This window comes from Terrapene carolina, unplaced genomic scaffold (assembly GCF_002925995.2).
Source record: "Terrapene carolina triunguis isolate 2854851 unplaced genomic scaffold, T_m_triunguis-2.0 Scaffold69, whole genome shotgun sequence".
In the NCBI taxonomy this organism is placed as follows: domain Eukaryota; kingdom Metazoa; phylum Chordata; order Testudines; family Emydidae; genus Terrapene; species Terrapene triunguis.
In genome coordinates this window covers 7,333,030-7,353,191 of record NW_020664420.1, presented here as the reverse complement: position 1 = coordinate 7,353,191, position 20,162 = coordinate 7,333,030, and the positions used below count along the sequence as shown (strand labels likewise).

The following is a 20,162-nucleotide window of genomic DNA, read 5'->3' as shown; positions in this document are numbered from 1 at the left end:
CACACACACACACACACACACACACACACACACACACACACACACACCCCAGAATGTGAGGTCACTCAAAAGCCTGGATTAGAACCAGTGGTCCAGAGATTAAAGGTTCTGTACCTCATTCTCATAAAATCAGAAGTAGAGCATTCTTAATATTGTTACCCAAAGAGGAAAAAAATGAGAAAATATCTATATAATATTTTGCACTTAGATATTCTTTTACCTGTAGATCTCAAAGTTGTTTAAAAAAGATGGATAATCATCATCATACCCATTCATACAGATAGGAAAACTGAAGCACAGAGAAGTGAGAGGCAGAAAAGGAAACAGATCCCAGGTCTCCTGAATCCCAGTCCCATGTTCTAACCACTAGACTTTTAGCTCTATAATCATTTGAGAGCTTGGGGACAGAGAAAACAACATTAAATAAGGATACGTCTGAGAAGTGTTGGGTATTTTAGTGCTCACATATTTTTAAAATTATGAGAAACAGAAGTTCAAAAGCTTTCTTTTTGGAACACAGCCACGTACCAGTGTCTAGGGCCTTTTTGGTAATTTTAGGGTATTTTTGGAATTTTACATAGTAATAGCTTTCATATTCCATCAAAATAGTCTCAAGATCAACGTTGTCACAAACTTCAAAGCGGCGTAAAGCTAATTGGGTTTCTTGTTCCAAAGCATTTGCAGCATCAACATACCTGGTCATTTCAAAAGAGCAAAGAACATAAAACTGAATGTCATTATTTTATAAAATTCTTTGAGAGAAATAGCATACAAGGAAATGTGTTATAGTTCAAACGGTGGCAACCCCACATAACTAATAACCAGTAACAATTATAAGCATTTTTCATTCACAGGCCTCAAAGTGCTTCCCAAAAGTTCAACATAAGATCACATTGCAAATTAGTAACACAGCTGTGACTAGTAGTACCCAGTTCTGTTGACATCCAGAATTGAATCCTGTCCACCTAACCATCCTGCCTCATTATTATTATTATTAGCTTATATCAATTAATTTAAAAACAAATAAGAATAACCAGTGTGGTATATCTGGCCCTTTATCTTCAAACCATTGTGCAAATATTAATCAATTAATCCTCATAATGCCTCTGAGAGAGACTTGTCCTCTCTCTGTTTCCCCATCAGTAAAATGCAGGCCAGATTCTGATGTCAGTTACATCAGTGTAAACCTAGAGTAACAGTATTTGAATAAATTCCTAGCTATAAAGATTCACACTGTTGTAACTGAGATCAGAATCAGGCCTGCAGAGATGAAGGGGTAAATATTCAAAATGGCTGTGTCTCGGGCTGGCAAATTTGTACCTTCCCTTTTGCACCCATAAAATCAAATCCAGGTGCAAATCATACAATCTATACTACTTATTACCTCACTTCAATGCAAATCACAGAGTTAAAAGCTGAAGAACCAAGATTTGCACCTTCAATTCAAATACAAATGTAAAAATGCAGGGGGCAATTTTTTGCAACTGCAAATTACACCAGAAAAAGGAAGGCCAGAGCTTTAGAAAATTTTACCCAATTGCTTGTTCAAAGTCACACAATAAATTGGTGGAAGTCAGGATAATCATAGAATCATAGAATCCTGATTCTCAGTCCCAAATTTACTCCATTATATCATTACGCTTTCATACTAAATACATTTATACCCTTTTAAAACCCATATATGGACCTCCTTCTGTGTTACTGTAACTTCCATTAAAAGTAATGGAAATTGTGCATGTGTGCAACAAGTCTCATGCTACAAAACAATTACAGAATCTGACAGCTCAATGCTGACATACCTGATGTAAGCCCACCCTCAGCCTCCCCTGTTGTCCTTGTCCTCTCCAGCAAAACCAAAAGACCTAACTTGATATTCCTAGTATTAGTAGCAAACACATGGAGGAAGCTTTTTTAAAAACCTTTCAGATCTTTGTTACATATCATAAAGGGCACAACCCCAAGGTAAAAAAAAAGCCTTTACAGATGATTGTAAAAAATTTCTAAGTAACACCAGATACAAGCTTTTTATTTTTATTCCATAAATTGAAATAAATAAAATGAATTTAAAAGTAAAATATCCATGTTATATGCCAGCAGGGCAGGCCTTCCATTGCATCCACTAGAGGGCAGAAGTGCATATTACCATGAAAGACCAGAAACACACATAAACAAACAACTGTAGTGTATTTTTGTTTAGATAACATACCCTTCCGCTGTTAAATAATGCAAAATTAGAATGAGAAGATTTTTTCGACGAGCTTCTGTCCGCATCTCATCCTGTGAAGGAAGACAGAATTCTAGATCAAACGTAATAATCAGATTCTATGTATAGCTACAAACAGCATCAAAATGTAGTCTGGCCAAATAAATCCAATTAAATAAAGACAACAGTATGTAAGAACTATAAAACAGCTTGCAGTCAAAAAACAGAAGTAAAATGGTTTTCCACTGTAATTTTTTTAACACTATGAGGCATCCTGGATGGATAAAAGCTTTTTCATAGAAACAATAGATTGAATTAGAAATTCCTTTTACTGTTTGTACTTTTGTGAAATTTTGGGGTTCAGCTAGGCCAGTAAGGGGTTTGGTTACCATCTGGTAACCCTGGGTGTCTTGTGGTTGTGCAGCTTTCATCCAGAACTCTGACCCTAACAGATTATCAGCAGCCCACAAGCCTCACCCTGGCTTTACCCAACCTGGTTACTCCTTGAAGGCTGACTTTGGGTATGATTCCAGCCACGAATTCGTCCCAAACTCATCCGACAGCAGGGACCAGTCCCTCTGACTGGACCCTCACAGAAGAAGTGTTAGGTTCACTACCTTTACAGAGACAGTCAATCACTCCAACCTGTTAGCTTTCTAGAAGCACACACTTCTCTGAACTTGTATAGCACATACTGATGATTTATAATGAAAGCAAAACAAGTTTATTAGCAAAAGAACATGGATTAAGTGATACCAAGAAAAAGGGATAAAGATTACAGAAGCCTGGTTTGTACACCAAATCGGAAAAGTGCACCTTCAACTGGCCCATCATTGAATTTTTGGAATACATCATTTCCCCAGAGTGAATCCAGATGGATCCACAGACTTTACTGTGGAACTCGCAGCATCTGACGGCCAAACATTTGTGGACTTCCTGATCTAAATGGCCCATTTCATCCCCAGCAACCAGCTACTCTCTGCTGAGACTACCGCCCACCTCCTACTGCACAATGTGGTATGGCTCCATGGGTTTACCAACCACATAATTTCTGACCAAGGCTCACAGTTCACCTCTTGCTTCTGGTATGAAGCATTTAGGCTAGGGGTGGGCAAACTCCAGCCTGTGGGCTGCGTCCGCCCTGTCAGACCTTTTAATCTGGCCCTCAAGCTGCCACCAGGGAGTGGGGTCAGAGGCTTGCCCCACTCCACCCGCCTGGCACTCCAGCCAGGGAGCGGGGTCGGGGGCTTGCCCCGCTCCACCCGCCCAGTGCTTCCCAGCCCCCGACTCACAATTCCTGGATGAGCACCATCTTCCCGCATGCAGAGTCACACTGCGCAGGCGCGGCCGGCACTGCTTATCCAGACTCTTCACCACGCTGTTTCTGGGATCGGAACCCTGCCCCTACGTGCCCAATCCCAGAAGTGCCAGCCTCTGCCCAGAACTGGCCAACGATCAAGGCCAGCAGCATCACGGGATACTGCCCCTAATCGAGTCCAACTAGGAACCACAACCTCCTTCAAATCGACCAATCCCTGAGGCACTGCTCCTCCGAGAGACTCGCCTCATTCCTCAACAGCCAATCACCGCGGCCTGGACCTTCCCGGTCTCCTATAGCCCCACCCTCGAGATTCTTGAAACCGTCATGGGGCCGCACCCGTCCCAGCTAGGGTGCCTCTGCTTGTGGCGGTGCCTGGTACAGCCACCTTGGTGTCACTGCCGGCAGGGCCCCTAGGAGTCCCTGGTACCACCCCTGTAGAGGCCCTCCCTCCCCGCCATGCCACATCCCATGACTCCCCCTCCCCCCACCTCTGTAATTTCCATACAATATCCATACCCAGATGTGGCCCTTTGCCCACCCCTGATTTAGGCTATTGGACATCCACACATCTACCTGCACTGCATACCAACCCCAAACACATGGACAAACTGAACGGGTGAACCAACTACTGAAGCAGTATTTGAAATGCTTTGTAAATTAAGATCAAGACAACTGGTCCATGATCCCGCCATATCCAAATTTTTATTACACCACCACCAACCATGCCTCCACAGGTCAGAGCTTCTTCTTTGCTAATTATGGATTCCACCTCCCTTTCCACCTGCTACCGACTGGAACCAATAGATTCACCTCATTGAGGAAGAGCTCAAAAACCACTTAGATTAAGAAGTGAAGGCCTATAAGAGGCACGTAACCATCAGCAACAAGAAGCTCCAGTATTTATGGTATGCCAGTGTGGCTCGCCGCCAAACACCTCCAGACCAGGTGACCCTCCCGCAAATTGGACCACCAGTTCCTTGGACCCTTCCCAATATGGCAGCAGATTAACCTGGTGTCATGTTTCAGGATGCAATCCAGACCAGTGAGGGGTTGTGTCACCTCCTGCCCCTCAACCTTGGGTTCCTCACAATGCTTTGGTGTTGTAGCTCTAAATCTGGACCTCTCACAAACCAGCATTCCCTGAGTGTCTGTGTATAGCTAGTCCAGCAACTCTGACCCCACCAGGCTGTCAGCAACACACCAGCCACACTCTGGCTTCCAGCAGCCTTAGTTACTACCTGCAGGGTGACCCCAACACACTCTGAATCCCAAATTTCCCCCCAAACCTGTGTTCTGCACTGCCCAGCCCTCCCATGGGCATTCAGAGATTGGATGTCCATGGCCCCTGTAGGGGGTCAATATGCAACAGTTTGCTACCTTAATTGGAGTTACCAAACAGTTCAGTTTAAACACAACACTGGATTACTTCTGATTAAAAAAATAAAACAAGTTTATTTAACTACAAACAGATATTAAATGAGTACAAGAGACATAAAAATAAAGTATTTTCTAGAAGCTAAAAGTTAAACTAGACTTGGTTCAAGGCAAAATCCTTACCACATGTTCCCAGAAACATTGCTGACCAAATTCTCTGATCATGTCCCCTCCCAAAGTCAAAAGGCTGGTTCCTTTGTCTTCTTAGATGAAAGAGAGAGAGGGAGGGAGAGAAAGAAAGAAAGAAAGAAAGATAGAGATAACCTGGGGTGTTTTTGATCCTCACTTTTATAGTCCAGTCACCCTTTGACATGCATTCTCCTAAGGATTACCCCTAGATAAAGTTCCTTCCCACTGTGAGGATGTAGACATGGAGTCTCATGGTGAAAGAAGTTTCTTGCTGTTACTTGCTAAAGTGCAGATCAATCTGTTCCCGCCCCCTCCTTGTTGCCAAATAATTGCCACTTGACAGGCGATGGCCAATCAACTATGACACCTGGCTAGAGGCGTTAGCTTGTCCTTTGTCTCTAAGGAACCAGTTTACCCCCTCTTGCTGTCCTGAGGACCCGGATTACTACTTATATGTAAACTGAGGTAAACACACATTTCGGTGTTTAAGATAGACCTATTTAACAACTTCTGTCTCATCAGGGCTACATGGGTTTAAACATGTGCTAACAACATCATACAAGGGCATTCAGAACTTTACATATAATGTTGCTACATAGATTTCACCATTATATTATTGACTAGTGAGTTATTAATTTTCAAATGATACCCCCACAAGGCATATTTTGTACAAAGATTATTACAATAGTGGGTAGGGTATAAATACAGGAGTACATTCGGTCACAGCCGGTCACCTTCAAACTCTAGCTTTCCCAGTCTCTCAAAATATACCCAGTTTTCCATGTTTCCCTTCTGAAACCCTACACTGAGCACACCTTCCCTAACCGAACCACACCACTGCCTCCATCAGTTGAAATCCAGGTCACAAGGAATACGAAGTACATGTCATCCTTGATTCCTGACAGACACATGGCCGTTTGTACTATCTGGTGGACTGGGAAGGCTACGGCTCCAAAGAGCACACATGGGAGTCTGTCTCCCATGTCCACGCCCCTGACCTGGTGGAAGAATTCCAGAAGGCTCACCCAGACAAGCCTGAACCAGCACTTGCCCGAAATGGGGGGTGATGTAAGAACCTGCAGGACCGGACCCTGTGACCATAGGGGTTCTGGGCTGCTGACACCTCTGCATCACCACTGAAGGTTTAGGGTGGGCTCCCATGGGAGGACCCTGTGAGATTAGGCTCAGCAGGAAGTACTGCCCAGCATGACCAAGTGGTGGCTCCTCACAGTCTACCGATTGGTCAGTACCAGTACTTAAACCAGGAAGCCACGAACAACACAGACTGCCTGCCTGACTCTGCTCCAGACACTGCTTGCAATAGACCCTAGATTCCAGCTTCTGACCCTGGTTTGGTTTGTCCTCAACTGCTCTCTGTAACTAACTTCGTGCCTGACCCTGCCCACCTCCCGATACCTGGCTTTCAGATTGCCATCTGGCCTGTCTCGGACTCTGTCCTCCCAGTAACCTGACCCTGCCTGCCTCTTAATGCCTGAACCTCTGTCTGCCCTCTGACCTATCTTGGACTCTGACCACCCGGTGCCTGACTCCCAACTCCTGCTCTGGCCACTAGGTCCGACCACCCTCAGTCCAGTTGTAACACAGTCTTCTTTCCACTTTTACTGGCCAGCCTGGCCAGGACCCATCATGGAGATCAACTCACTTGGTTTCTTTGTCTCCTAAAATGAAAGATAAAGATGGGAGTCATATCACCAAAGGGCTGTCTGTGTCTTACAAAACAGGAATGTCTTCTGGGGTTTCAGTTTCCTGCGTCACTCTGGGGCGCAGGAGTCATGTTAATTCTGTCTCTTGAATTCAGGATCAGGAGAACCCCAGCTGCTTTAGGTCAAAGGTTTTGTTTACTGCTAATATGTAAACTGAGGTAAACTCACATTCCTTTGTCTAGGACGGACCTGTTTATGACCTTTACTTAGGCTAGGCTCTGTGGTCAAACCAAACCAGGGTCAGAAGCTGGAATCTAGGGTCTATTGCAAGCAGTATCTGGAGCAGAGACAGGCAGGCAGTCTGTGTTGTTCATGGCTTCCTGGTTTAAGTACTGGTACTGACCAATCAGTGGACTGTGAGGAGCCACCACTTGGTCATGCTGGGCAGTACTTCCTGCTGAGCCTAATCTCACAGGGTCCTCCCATGGGAGCCCACTCTAAACCTTCAGTGGTGATGCAGAGGTGTCAGCAGCCCAGAACCCCTATGGTCACAGGGTCCGGTCCTGCAGGTTCTTACTTCACAATAAATATTTAAATGGTCCTGCTTATCCTAAAGTGCACTACAAAATATTTACATACATAATCACTCCGTTGCAGCTACTTCTGTAGCATATAGCATAATGCACACTAGCGAGAGGGGAAGATTCAGCAAAGACATTCACATTTTTTTTTCTGATGCGAAGTATCACAAGGTCTTCAATGCCCAAACAGACCAAATATGCCCTCAGTTTTTAAGATCTTACTGGAAAAAACTATCAAATGTAGGGAATGTATTTTAGAAAGAAGAGGTTGGCCAACCTGGCTGGGATTTGAACCTGGGGCTACAGGAAGATCAGATATTTCTAAACCCAGACTCAAGCAACTAAGTTAGTAGCACCAGTTTCCACTAAAGTTTGGAAGGCATCTAAATGTGAACAGTATAACTTTGGCTCCCATTTGGTTAAAAAATAAAAATTATTATATTTATTTAATATCAATATACAATATTTTGAACAAATGATCCTATTTAGTATTTTTTAAATGCAGTGAAATCTGTCCTAAAGACTCACCCAAGGGCTTGCTTGTCTAGTAGAGTTTGATCTTTAAGGACTGAATTTCAAAGATGGGGACTTGCTGCTGTGCGTTAACAATTGCATGCGTCTGATCAGCATGTGCAAATGCCACTTATGCACATACAAATCTGGTATGAAGAGCTAAACAAATGAATAGCTAGACTCCTAACTGGACATTGTGTGAATAGAAATGGAATTTACTAGGGCTGTCGATTAACCTCAGTTAACTCACGCGATTAATTCAAAAAATTAATCGTGATTAATCGCACTGTTAAACAATAGAATACAAATTGAAATTTATTAAATATTTTTGGATGTTTTTCTATATTTTCAAATATGTCTATTTCAATTACAACACAGAATACAAGTGTACAGAGCTCACTTTACATTATTTTTATTACAAATATGTGCACTGTAAAAATGATAAAAGAAATAGTATTTTTCAATTCACCTCATACAAATACTGGAGTGCAATCTCTTTATTATGAAAGTGCACCTTACAAATGTAGTTTTTTTTGTTACATAACTGCACTCAAAAACAAAACAATGCAAAACTTTAGAACCGACAAGTCTACTCAGTCCTACTTCTTGTTCAGCCAACCGCTGACAAACAAGTTTGTTTACATTTGCAGGAGATAATGCTGCCCGCTTTTTGTTTACAATGTCACCTGAAAGGGAGAACAGGCGTTCGCATGGCACTGTTGTAGCTGGCCTCACAAGATATTTATGTGCCAGATGCACTAAAGATTCAAACGCCTCTTCATGCTTCAGCTATCGTTCCAGAGGACATGCTTCCATGCTGATGATGCTTATTAAAAAAATAATGCATTAATTAAACTTGTAAGTGAACTCCTTGAGGGAGAATTATATGTCTCCTGCTCTGTGTTTTACCCGCATTCTGCCATATATTTCATGTTATAACAGTCTCGGGTGATGACCCAGCACAGGTTGTTCGTTTTAAGAACACTTTCACTGCAAATGTGACAAAATGCAAAGATACCAATGTGAAATTTCTAAAGATAGCTACAGCACTCAACCCAAGATTTAAGAATCTGAAGTGCCTTCCAAAATCTAAGAGGGACAAGCTGTGGTGCATGCTTTCAGAAGTCTTAAAAGAGCAACACTCCAATGCAGAAACTACAGAACCTGAACCACCAAAAAAGAAAATCAACCTTCTGCTGATGGCATCTGACTCAGATGATGAAAATGAACATGCGTCGGTCCACACTGCTTTGGATTGTTATCGAGCAGAACCCATCATCAGCATGGATGCATGTCCTCTGGAATGGTGGTTGAAGCATGAAGGGACATATGAATCTTTAGCACATCTGGCACATAAATATCTTGTGACGCCGGCTACAACAGTGCCATGCGAATGCCTGTTCTTCCTTTCAGGTGACATTGTAAATAAAAAGTGGGCAGCATTATCTCCTGCAAATGTAAACAAACTTGTTTGTCTGAGCGATTGGCTGAACAAGAAGTAGGACTGAGTGGACTTGTAGGCTCTAAAGTTTTAGACTGTTTTATTTTTGAATGTAGGTTTTTTTTGTACATAATTCTATATTTATAAGTTCAACTTTCATGATAAAGAGATTGCACTAAAGTACTTGTACACCTCTACCTCGATATAACGCGACCCGATATAACACGAATTCGGATATAACGCAGTAAAGCAGTGCTCCGGGGGGGCAGGCGGGCACACTCCGGTGGATCAAAGCAAGTTTGATATAACGCGGTTTCACCTATAACGCAGTAAGATTTTTTGGCTCCCGACGACAGCGTTATATCAAGGTAGAGGTGTATTTGGTGAATTGAAAAATATTATTTCTTTTGTTTTTTACAGTGCAAATATTTGTAATAAAAAATAAATAAAAAGTGAGCACTCTACACTTTGTATTCTGTTGTAATTGAAATCAATATCTTTGAAAATGTAGAAAACTTCCAAAAATATTTAAATAAATGGAATTCTATTGTTGTTTAGCAGCACGATTAATCGCGATTAATTTTTTAAATCGCTTGACAACCCTAGTATTTCCACATGGAAATTAGGTTTGTGTAAAGGTTAATCTTTGAAATCAGGTACAAAATTTGAACCAATTGTATACAAAACCTGGGGATATGTGAAAGTATTCACTTAATGGGGCTGCATATTAGAGATGAGACTCAGTGCAGGTTTCACTGAATAACATTTACTATAAATAAAATACCAGTGCTACGATACCTTAGGGACCAATCCTCCCCCTTGTTCCTTAAAAGGCAAAAGGACAGGATAAAACCAGGACTTCTAGCACATTGCCACATTGTTCCCCCAAGAGGTGGGCCTTGTTGCAGAATGGATCCGGAAGAGGAAGTGTCCAGCCAAAGTGGTAGAGAATAGATCTGCAGGAGATAAACCCACAAATCCTTGACCTATCCACGATAGAACCCGCCCCTGTGTCCTTAAGTGCCACAGCACTAATTTCTGCTGCATCTGTCCATCTGGAGCTCACAGACAAGCCACAGAGTTACCACTGTTCATAACTACTTTATCATTTTAAGTCCCAATAGACATAAAAAAGGAATATGTATGTAGAAGGATAGTTCCCCTTTGTCTCCATTGTCTCTTAGAACTGTGCTCTATCATAGCAACCACAGAAAGAAGAAAGGTACCAAAATGTGGTTTGGGTGGTCAAACATAGTGCATAGCCAACCTTCCTCTTCTTGGTCAGATTAGAATTATTCTGCTCCCCTCTGCGCTCTGCAGTATGGAGGGTACCATATGCCTGTAGCAGGAAGAGAGCCTGAGACATAAGCCCTTTTATCTGGGCTAAAGTAGTAGTCAAAGCTTTGCTAATATAAAGCAAAGTCAGCAAGGCTGTAAAAACAGGAGTCAGGCTCTGCCTGCGTACATGCTCACAGAGCCTGGCAAGAACAGGGCTGGTATTGCAAAAAAATACACACATTCCTAAGAAAGGCTAGGCGCAGCACACTCAAACAAACACATTCCAGAAGGATGGTACCAGAACACCCCGATACCAAGTAAGGTACAACCCCCCCCCAAAAAAATAAAAGGAACACGCTCTTAAAGATGAGGTCAGGATGACAGTATAATGGATAGAGATGTTTTGATCGAACCAACATGTACAAGGTAATGAGTGGTAACAATCCACGTCAGGGGGCAGTAACTAACCACGTCAGAGGGCCAAAACATAACTTGTTTGTATTGGTATATAAAACTGAGTCTCAGCGGGAGTGTCTTTGGCCAGCAGAGGGGACAATGGAAAGTCCCGCCATTCACTGAGCTGCATCCATTGTCATGGGCATACATGTGCTAGTGTAACTGTAGACATTGATTTGGGGAGCTAAGACCATGCTTCGCCAACAATAAACTTAGCCGGGTGCCTTTGTACCTTAATGGATCTTGTGGTCATTGGGCAGTTTGCTCGAGGTCTGCCATGCCAGTTACCTGCACAGAGCAGGGACGCCACACAGAGAAAGAACACACACGCAGCCAAACATCTAACGACAATGCCATTCACCTTCTGACTTATGTATTTGAGATAATATGGTCAGTTACTTTATTTTAAAGCTGGTGACTATCCCTTTGTTTGTTCCAGAAGGCTTTTATTAATCTGTAGAAAAACTGGGAGGCAAGGCAGGGGGTAATCACAGCTATCATACTCTTTTCCCTTGGAAGTTTGATTTAAGTGCAGAGCCATCTAGTGGAAAAGAGGGAAATTTTTTTACATGAAATTTCCCCAGGATTTGAAAATGTACTTGTTTCTCATTTTACTTAAGTGATGGTGTATACGCTTAATTTTAGATTTCTAAAGGGAGAAAGATGAGGCAGTTCAAGAAAGAGGTATTAAATTTGCAACCTGAGCTCTAACACGCCCTACTTCTGTTGCCTTGGGAAAGTTACAACTCCCTCTGCCTTAGTTTCCCTGTCCTTAATACAAGTACAATAATACTTTCCTATCTCCAAGTGGCATTGTGAAGATTAATATTTTATAAAGCACTTTGAGGATGAAAAGTGCAGATTATTATTATTAAGCTCTGGTCTGGGGCAATTTGCTTGTACAACCACAAGTGCATTGGCAGGGATGCTGAAAGAGAAGATGAATTAACTTTGTGGCATGTTCTCAGCAAATTAAAACAAACCTTGGCACAGGTGGGATGAGGGATTCTCTCATAGACAGAGTTTTGAAAATAATCTTAAAATTGGGACCCTTTTACAATTCATCCTAGAAGACTTGTCTCTCTGTAATTACAGCTTGAGGGGTAGGAAAGGGGTTGGAGTTATTACTACTGGAGATGATTGTGGTGCCCCCTTATATCCATTAGCCCAATGGATAGAGCACTTACCCAGACTGTAGGAGACTCAGATTCAAATCTCCACTCTACCTGACCCCAGGACTCCCACCTCCCAGGAGAGTGCCTTAACCACAGAGCTGTAGGGTATTCTGGGGGGATTTGTCCCAGTCTCTCCTGTTGAAGTGGTTCCACTTTATATAAACATTTAAATATTCACTGAGCCAGAGACAGCATGAACAACTCTACAACCTAGTGGTTAGCACATTCACATTGGAGACCTAAGTTCCCTTCCCATTCCAGTGGCAGCGCCACCTCCTCCACTGTGTCTTGTGCGGGGCCCGATCTGGTAGGCATGCTCTAAGGCTGTTTACATCACTGTTGCGCCCACTGTCGATAGCGACGGTAGGCCTTTTTGCCAAAAATTCCCCCATGAAGAAGTCTCCTAAAAAATGAAAGGTTAGTTTAGTCTCCATGGCCCATTCACTGTTTGTCGTCTGGTGAAACTGACACCAAGAGTGCCACTTGTGACGATTAATATTGTGGTGTAGAAACCTGTCCACTGAGAACTCAACTAAGGGCTTCCTTACACAAACAATTAATTTTGCAAGATGGATTGTGAATCTACCCAGCACGAGCCTGCTATGGAGCAACCGCCCATGTGGACCCTTCTGAGGCACATTAATGTGCTCTGATCTAGTCCCATTTCAATGATGACTAGATCAAAGCACATGAATGAACTATTAATGCATGTCAGCAGGGTCCTCACAGACAGTCCACAACAGGCAATTGAGGGGTAGATTCACCCCCCAGCTTCCCACAAAACTAAATGTTTGTGTAGACAAGCCCTAAGAGTCAAGACTACCGAATCATCTCACATAGGGCACCAATGAGCCAATCAGATGATAGCAACTTTCATTCACAATCAACCGAGGTTGGATCGGAACCAAAAATATAGAGATATAAGCCTCTGATCCCAATCCTGTGATGTGCTGATGAGCCACGCTGAAGTCAAGAGGAGTTGAAGCCATTGAAAACCTTACAGGCTGGATCTTCTATTGCATAACAAATCTAATGAACCACTCAGTCACCCCGCCCAGTCCATTCCATACAGGCAGACAGCCTGAAAGCAAACTACTATCACACCAGGGACTTCTGCTCTGGTTAGCAAGGAAGTGGTAAATCTTATACGTGTGTGAAAGAAAAGGAGCACTTACAAGTAAAAAGTTATTTAAAATTCAGTTTAGCTTTATAGTGATTTAGCCCTGCTATTTAATTAGTATGGTATTTAGAATGGCATGTTGTTTATAGTCATTGGTATTTCAATAGATGTTTAAGTGTTTAAAGTTTAATAAGCTCCTATTCTTAGATGAACAAAAAATGTGCGTAATTACATTTTCAATTACTATAGAGAATTTTTTGGGTCCATGCAATTAATAAAAGCTTAAGGCATTTAAACATGATCTTGTTTTAAAAGCTAAATAGTTGAGCACTTCACTAATTAGCTCCAACACTTAGTGGTTTTTTTTCTAAATTAACAGAATAAAAATGTCATGTGTTCATTTCCTTGTAGCTGATAGAGACACATGAGTTTGTAAACCAGTTTAATTTTAAAACTGAACTGTTCCCATATTTATTTCCAATATTTATTTTTTTATTTTTTTTTTTTTTTTTTTTAAAGGTACAGGTTATGGGTCAAATTAGTTTCTTGTGTAGCTCTACTGATTTCAGGGACTTCAGTGTAACTCCACATACACCAGGGATTAATTTAACTAGAATTCTTCATTATTATTTGATCCTAATTTTCTACATTATAATGTATAATACATATAAAAAATTAAAAGTACTAGTTGCAAAGTACTTCACTCAAAAGACAGAAAGTGCCAGATATACATTTGCCCTTGCCACTTTAATTCTGTGCCTGTGTGCACGCAACCTATGCACTGAATAAGGCAAGGGTCTGGTGGAAAAAAATAGTATGTGATCTTGTAATTTAAGATTGTATCATAATCCATATACACAAAGAACCTGAATTAAAGTCGCATGGCCAACCATAAACCTGACATTTCCTAACTTTCTAGTCCTTGACTTTCTAAATAAGACAATCTAAATAACTTTCTTGTACCAGTCTATTTGTATGGTAATTTCCTGTTTTTTAAAAGGAAAAGGGTAAAAACAAATTATATTATGTAACAACCCCCCGATCATATATCAGCAGGGTGCGATCCAGAAACTTTAGGACTGTAGCACAACCTCAACCACTTGAGCTACAGGACTTGCTAAGGCAGTGGTCCCCAAACTGTGGGGCGTGCGCCCCTAGGGGGGAATGAAAGAATATTTGGGGGGGCGCAATGGGGCCTGGACCAGCCCCTATGGGGGGCAGGGAAGGAGCACCACTCAGCACCGCTCTGCCCCCAGCTCTGCTCCAGCCCTGCCCCCAGCCACAGCTCTGGCCCCAGCCTCAGCCCCCGGCTCTACTCCCGGCCATGGCACCCATCTGTGGCTCCAGCCCCCACTCCTGGCCCTGTGCTCTCAGTCCCGCAACTATGCCCCCAGCCCTCAACCACAGCTGCCGGGGGGCAGGAACCAGTTACGGCGAGGGCGTGACCATAAAAGTTTGGGGGTCACTGAGCTAAGGGTACGTCTACACTGTAGCTGGTGGTATAATTTCCAGCTCAGGTAGAGGTACACATGCTAGTTTTGATCAAGCTAGAGTGCTAAAAATGGCAGCGTTGCTGTGAACAAGCTGCTTGATTATTTACCAAGGACTTGACTGTACCTGGCTGAAGCCATGTCTTACGTTATTAAGGCTTCATTAATTTCACAAAATATACTACGATATATATATTATTGTGCTATGAACTGTCACATATTTAAAACTGAACTTATACTTAAAGTATAGTACATTCTGTGACTCAGTATCCTTGATCTTATTGTATTTGTCCACTTGCTCACTAATTTACAAATTAATTAATAAGCAATAATTCTCCCAGTCATATATGTGAATTAGCAAAGTATTACTGCACAATTTGCACTAAAGCTGTAGTGTAGACATAGCTTATGTCAGCGTAATTTATGTTGCTCCGGGCTGTGAATAAACTACCCCCCGAGTGACATAAGTTACACCAACGTAAGTACAAGCATGGACAGCACAGTATGTCGGCAGGAGAGCTTCTCCCGCCGACATAGTTTCTGCTACTCGTGGCATGGTTTTATAATGCCGACAGGAGAGCTGTCTCCCGTCAGTATAGTGTCTTCACTAGACTTGCTCCAGCGGCGCAGCTGCAGCGCCGTACGTGTAGACAAGCCCTTACACATCACCCTTTACAGGGTGATTTGCAGATCAAACACTGGAAACATTCAAAGATTAATAACAGTGAAAAGCAACAACATATTTCATTAACTTTATGAAATGGACTGAGCAATGTGAATAGTTATAGGAAGCACATTCTATATCTGGGGCATCATTACAAAACACATGCAAAGAAATCTTGGCCTTACTGAAGTAAATGGGAATTATGTCACTGTCTCCAGCAGGGCCAGGATTTCACCCTTTGCCCTGACTGATACAAATGAGGCTGTGGCATGGAAGTTGTATCAAATATTCAATTGATTTAAAATTTTTATTAAAGCTAATGTTAAAAAAATTATATAATACAGAGGTTGGGAAAAGAGTGTCTGTACATCTGGGTATAGTGCTTAGATTATCCACACACATAAAGTTAGTTTTTAAAAGTCATATGATACATAGCGTACATAATCAGCAACAACCCAAAGCAATCGTCCTGCTCGCCCGCCCCTAAGGCTGGCCCTACAGGAACACCTGTGTTGTAACTTTGACTCTGAGATCCCACGGCTTTGGTCAAAACTCTAAGGGACAGATTTTCAAAGGTATTTAGACACCTTCAATTAATTCGGGGTTAAAATTCAAAATAAAATGATCTGGACAAACTGGAGAAATGGTCTGAAGTAAATAGTTTGAAATTCAATAATGACAAATGCAAAGTACCCCACTTAGGAAGGAACAATCAGTTGCACACAGACAAAATGGGAAATGACTGCCTAGGAAGGGGTACTGCGGAAAGGGATCTGGGCATCATAGTGGATCACAAGCTAAATATGAGTCAACAGTGTAACGCTGTTGCAAAAAAAAAAAAACAAAAAAAAGCAAACATCCTTCTGTGATATTTTAGCAGGAGTGTTGTAAGCATGAGAAGTAATTCTTCCACTCTACTCTGTGCTGATTAGGCCTCAACTTGAGTACCGTATCCAGTTCTGGGCACCACATTTCAGGAAAGATGTGGACAAATTGGAGAAAGTCCAGGGAAGAGCAACAAAAATGATCAAAGGTCTAGAGAGGCAAGATTGAAAAAAAAATGGGTTTATTTAGTCTGGAGAAGAGAAGACTGAGAGGGGACATGATAACAATTTTCAAGTACATAACTGTTACAAGGAAGGAGAAAAATTGTTCTTCTTAACCTCTGAGGATAGGACAAGAAGTAATGGGCTTAAATTGCAGCAAGGACAGTTTACTTTGGACATTAGGAAAAACTTCCCGTCAGAGTGGTTAAGCACTGGACTAACTTGCTTAGGGAGGTTGTGGAATCTCCATCATTGGGGATTTTTAAGAGCAGGTTTAGGGTGACCAGATGTCCCGATTTTATAGGGACAGTCCCGATTTTGGGGTCTTTTTCTTATATAGGCTCCTATTACCCCCCCATCCCCTGTCCCGATTTTTCACACTTGCTGTCTGGTCACCCTAAGCAGGTTGGACAAACACCTGTCAGGGATGGATAATACCTAGTCCTGCCATGAGGGCAGGGGACTGGACTAGATGGCCTCTCGAGGTCCCGTCCAGTCCTATGAGTCTAAAGCTAGAGAGAGGTGCCTAGTGACATTTTCAAAAGCTCCTAGGCACTTAACTCCCCTGGTCCCTCCCCGTTTTGTGTCCTGGGGGGTGTGTGTAGGGCGGTGGGTCCCCCCGCCATTTGTCTGCGGGGGTGGGGGGAGGAGAGCCAAGGGCGAAGTGGGGGGGGTCTCTGCTTTAGCAGGCGGATGGATTCCCACAAGTGAAGGGAGATAGGTGATTTCCCCCATGCATGGGCGGCGAGAACAGACACCGCCCACGCCCCAGGACTGGGGAGACTCCCCATTACTGAGGGTGCCGGGTCTCTGCTCCGCCCCGCCCGAAACAGACAACCCGCCGCGAGGAGCCCAGACCGCCCCGCGACTGCGCACTGGCTGAGACCTCCCTCTCTGCGGAGGCCTCCTCCTGCCGGTCTCTCTTGCCCATGCGCGGTAATGGCGCCTCCAGCCGCCCGGTCTTCATGGTAACGGAGAAGCGCAGCGGCCTCTCTGTAGCACTCACCGCCTCCTTGGCCTGGTGGGTGGTCTTCAGCGTCTGGTAGGAAAGCTCCATGGGTGCGGGCTATGCGGGGAGAGGCCCACCTCGCTCACGGCCCGGGCGGGAGAGTATAACCCGTTCGGGGACGCGGGACAGCCACCCCACAGCGTCTCACCTGCACACCGGGCAGGGGGAGGGTCTGTCTGAAGAACTGACCAATCAGCGGGCGCTGTCCGCAGCCCTAACCCGTCAGAGCACCGGGAGGTGGGGGAACGATCTTGAGAACTGTCCAATCAAAAGATGGGGCTGCTTGACTAACTGGCCAATCGTCATATAGGGAGGCCGAGCCCGCCTGTAAAACTGACCAATCACCACATAGGGTAGTGGCACGGCCCCTCTTTTTTACTACTGAGGAAGTGAGCAGGTGGTTGTATGCTGAGAACGTGGTGCGCGGAAGGTCCCAGGTGCTCTGAGCAGCGCCGCCTGGCCGGCTACCCCCCTCTGCTCCGACCCTGGCCACCCCCTGCTCCGATGCGCCCCCTGTGCCACTTTTTAACCCCTGTCAAAAGCAGCCCGCAGAATCTTACGGGTATAAGGGCAGGGTGAAGGGCAGTGGAGTCAGCAGATGTACTGAGCATGCTCAGTACACACATTACTACCCAGAGTTGTATCCTACACTACGCCGGCTGCTGCTCCTGCCCCCGCTGCTGGGGCGGGACCCGGCGACCCGCCCTCCGGAGGGTTTGGAAAGCACCTAGTGGGCACTGCCAGGAAAAAGTAACCCGATAGTTCCCTTCCTCGCCGGGCACGTTCCGACTGGCCTGGGGCACCGGTCTGAGTGTGCCCAGCCCTACAATGCCATTAGCTCTGTGCCTGGCCCTACCCTGCCATTAGTTCCCTGCCCGGTCCTACTCTGCCATTAGTTCCCTGCCCAGTCCTACTCTGCCATTAGCTCCGTGCCCGGCCCTACCCTGCCATTAGCTCCATGCCTGGCCCCACATCATGGCACGTGCTGAGCAGTGTAGGACCCATGTCAGCATGTTCCCACCCTGCCTTTAGCTCCCCTTGTGGCAGGGCATGTTCTGATGGCTATGGAACACACCTCAGAATGTGCTCACCCCATGTTTTCATCCTCTGTCCATAGCAGGGTATATTCAGAAGGAGATGGGACACCTCTCAGAACATGCCCACCCTTACAAACCACCACTTGCACCTGATAAACCAGCTGTTGTTTGCCATCTGAGGAGGTGTGGAGCCAGAGAGATTAGTGGGTCAGGGAGGTATTTCTGATGGGAGGTAATATGGGGGATGTGGCTGAGGCAGGTAGGAGTGGGGCAGAGGATAATATGAGGGACTTAAAGGGGGGGTGGAGGTAGTGTGCCCAAATAGATGATACCTAGGGGGCACAGCAGCTGAATTGGTTTAGGACAGTGCAAGTACAGATGACATGTAGTTATCCAAAGATAATTGAGCCTGGTGGGTGTGGATGCACTGAACCAATTGAATTTAAAACAAGTTCAATACAACTGGTGGCTTAATTAAAAATGTTTCAGGTCACTAGCATAGACAAGGCCCTAATGGTAAAGCCAATCCTAAATCTCTAGTTTGCATCAGATAAGACTGCTGCTTGGTAGTTGAAAATCAAAACCACTATTTATAGAAAGACCTGGAGTTCTACTCACTGAATGAAGATTCTGAAACAATGACAGGTATTTCCAACAACTTTTAAAAAAGGAATCTTCAAAATACATTGTAGCTATAATTATACTGAAAGCTATAGGTAAGATTGCAAAATGGTTTCAATTATGCCATTTCCATTAGATTCTGAAAAGTTTTCCTTTTGGGATGAAACTGCTCATATATGGCCTCAGGCTAAAGGTTGGTTTTGTTTGTTCAGTAAGAGGTAAAAACTATATTCTCTTCCCATTAAAAAACATGAATCATGGTTTTTTTATTATTAGCCAGAGCTACAGCAAAAACTTCTATAGTGTGAAAAATTGCATGTATAAAATAGTACCTATTGAATAGTGCCTTTGCAAGTTGTAGAAGACAATGTTTGAAAAAGAATAAGATACTATATAGACAACTAAGAAGAAATGGGTACTTAAGACTGGCTTGTTGATTTTAACAGTGCCTGAGCAGGCCTGTTTGCTTCTTTGTAATATCACTTTTGTATATTTTTCTCTCCATCCAGCTGGACAGATGTAGGGCTGATAATAGGATTAAACTATACAAGATTGAGAATAGACTGCTAAGTGGTTTCAAACCCCCTCTCCCCTCCTCGAAAAACAAACCTTGACAGGAAAAATGTCAGGAGTGAAAGTATTGTGGCGCTAGTAATTTTATTGGTTTTGGTGTAACCGTACCTCTACAAATTCTGATTTTTTTTTTAAAGGCCCTGATCCTTTAAGCACATGAATAGTCCCGTTTACGCTAATGGAACTGTATGGTTGCTTAAAGTAAAGCACATATGTAAATATTGACAGGATTGTGGCATCTATTTCTTTCTCCTTCCATCATGAGAATAGGAGTCCCAGTGAAAATTAATATATTGCTGTCCCTTTAATTCAGCCTAGCAGAAAATATCTCCAATCAAGCAAACATGGGAACTCAACATCTTCTCTCATTTCACACTAATGGGATGTGAGCCTGGAAGCATAATTGG

The 20,162-nt window shown here is 43.5% G+C and overlaps 1 protein-coding gene across 2 annotated transcripts in view; it reads right to left on the bottom strand.

Annotated features, from left to right (window-relative positions):
* The window catches only part of KATNAL2 (katanin catalytic subunit A1 like 2), a 37,632-nt gene extending 35,361 nt beyond the window's left edge, over positions 1-2,271 (bottom strand). For both annotated transcript variants that reach the window (XM_026649265.1, XM_026649266.1), the window contains exons 1-2: positions 2,207-2,271; positions 529-695 (exon numbers count right to left, since the gene is read on the bottom strand). In XM_026649265.1, coding sequence (XP_026505050.1) covers positions 529-695; positions 2,207-2,271 — 232 coding nt within the window. The remainder of the gene's footprint in view (positions 1-528; positions 696-2,206) is intronic.
* Positions 2,272-20,162: the final 17,891 nt, after the last annotated feature.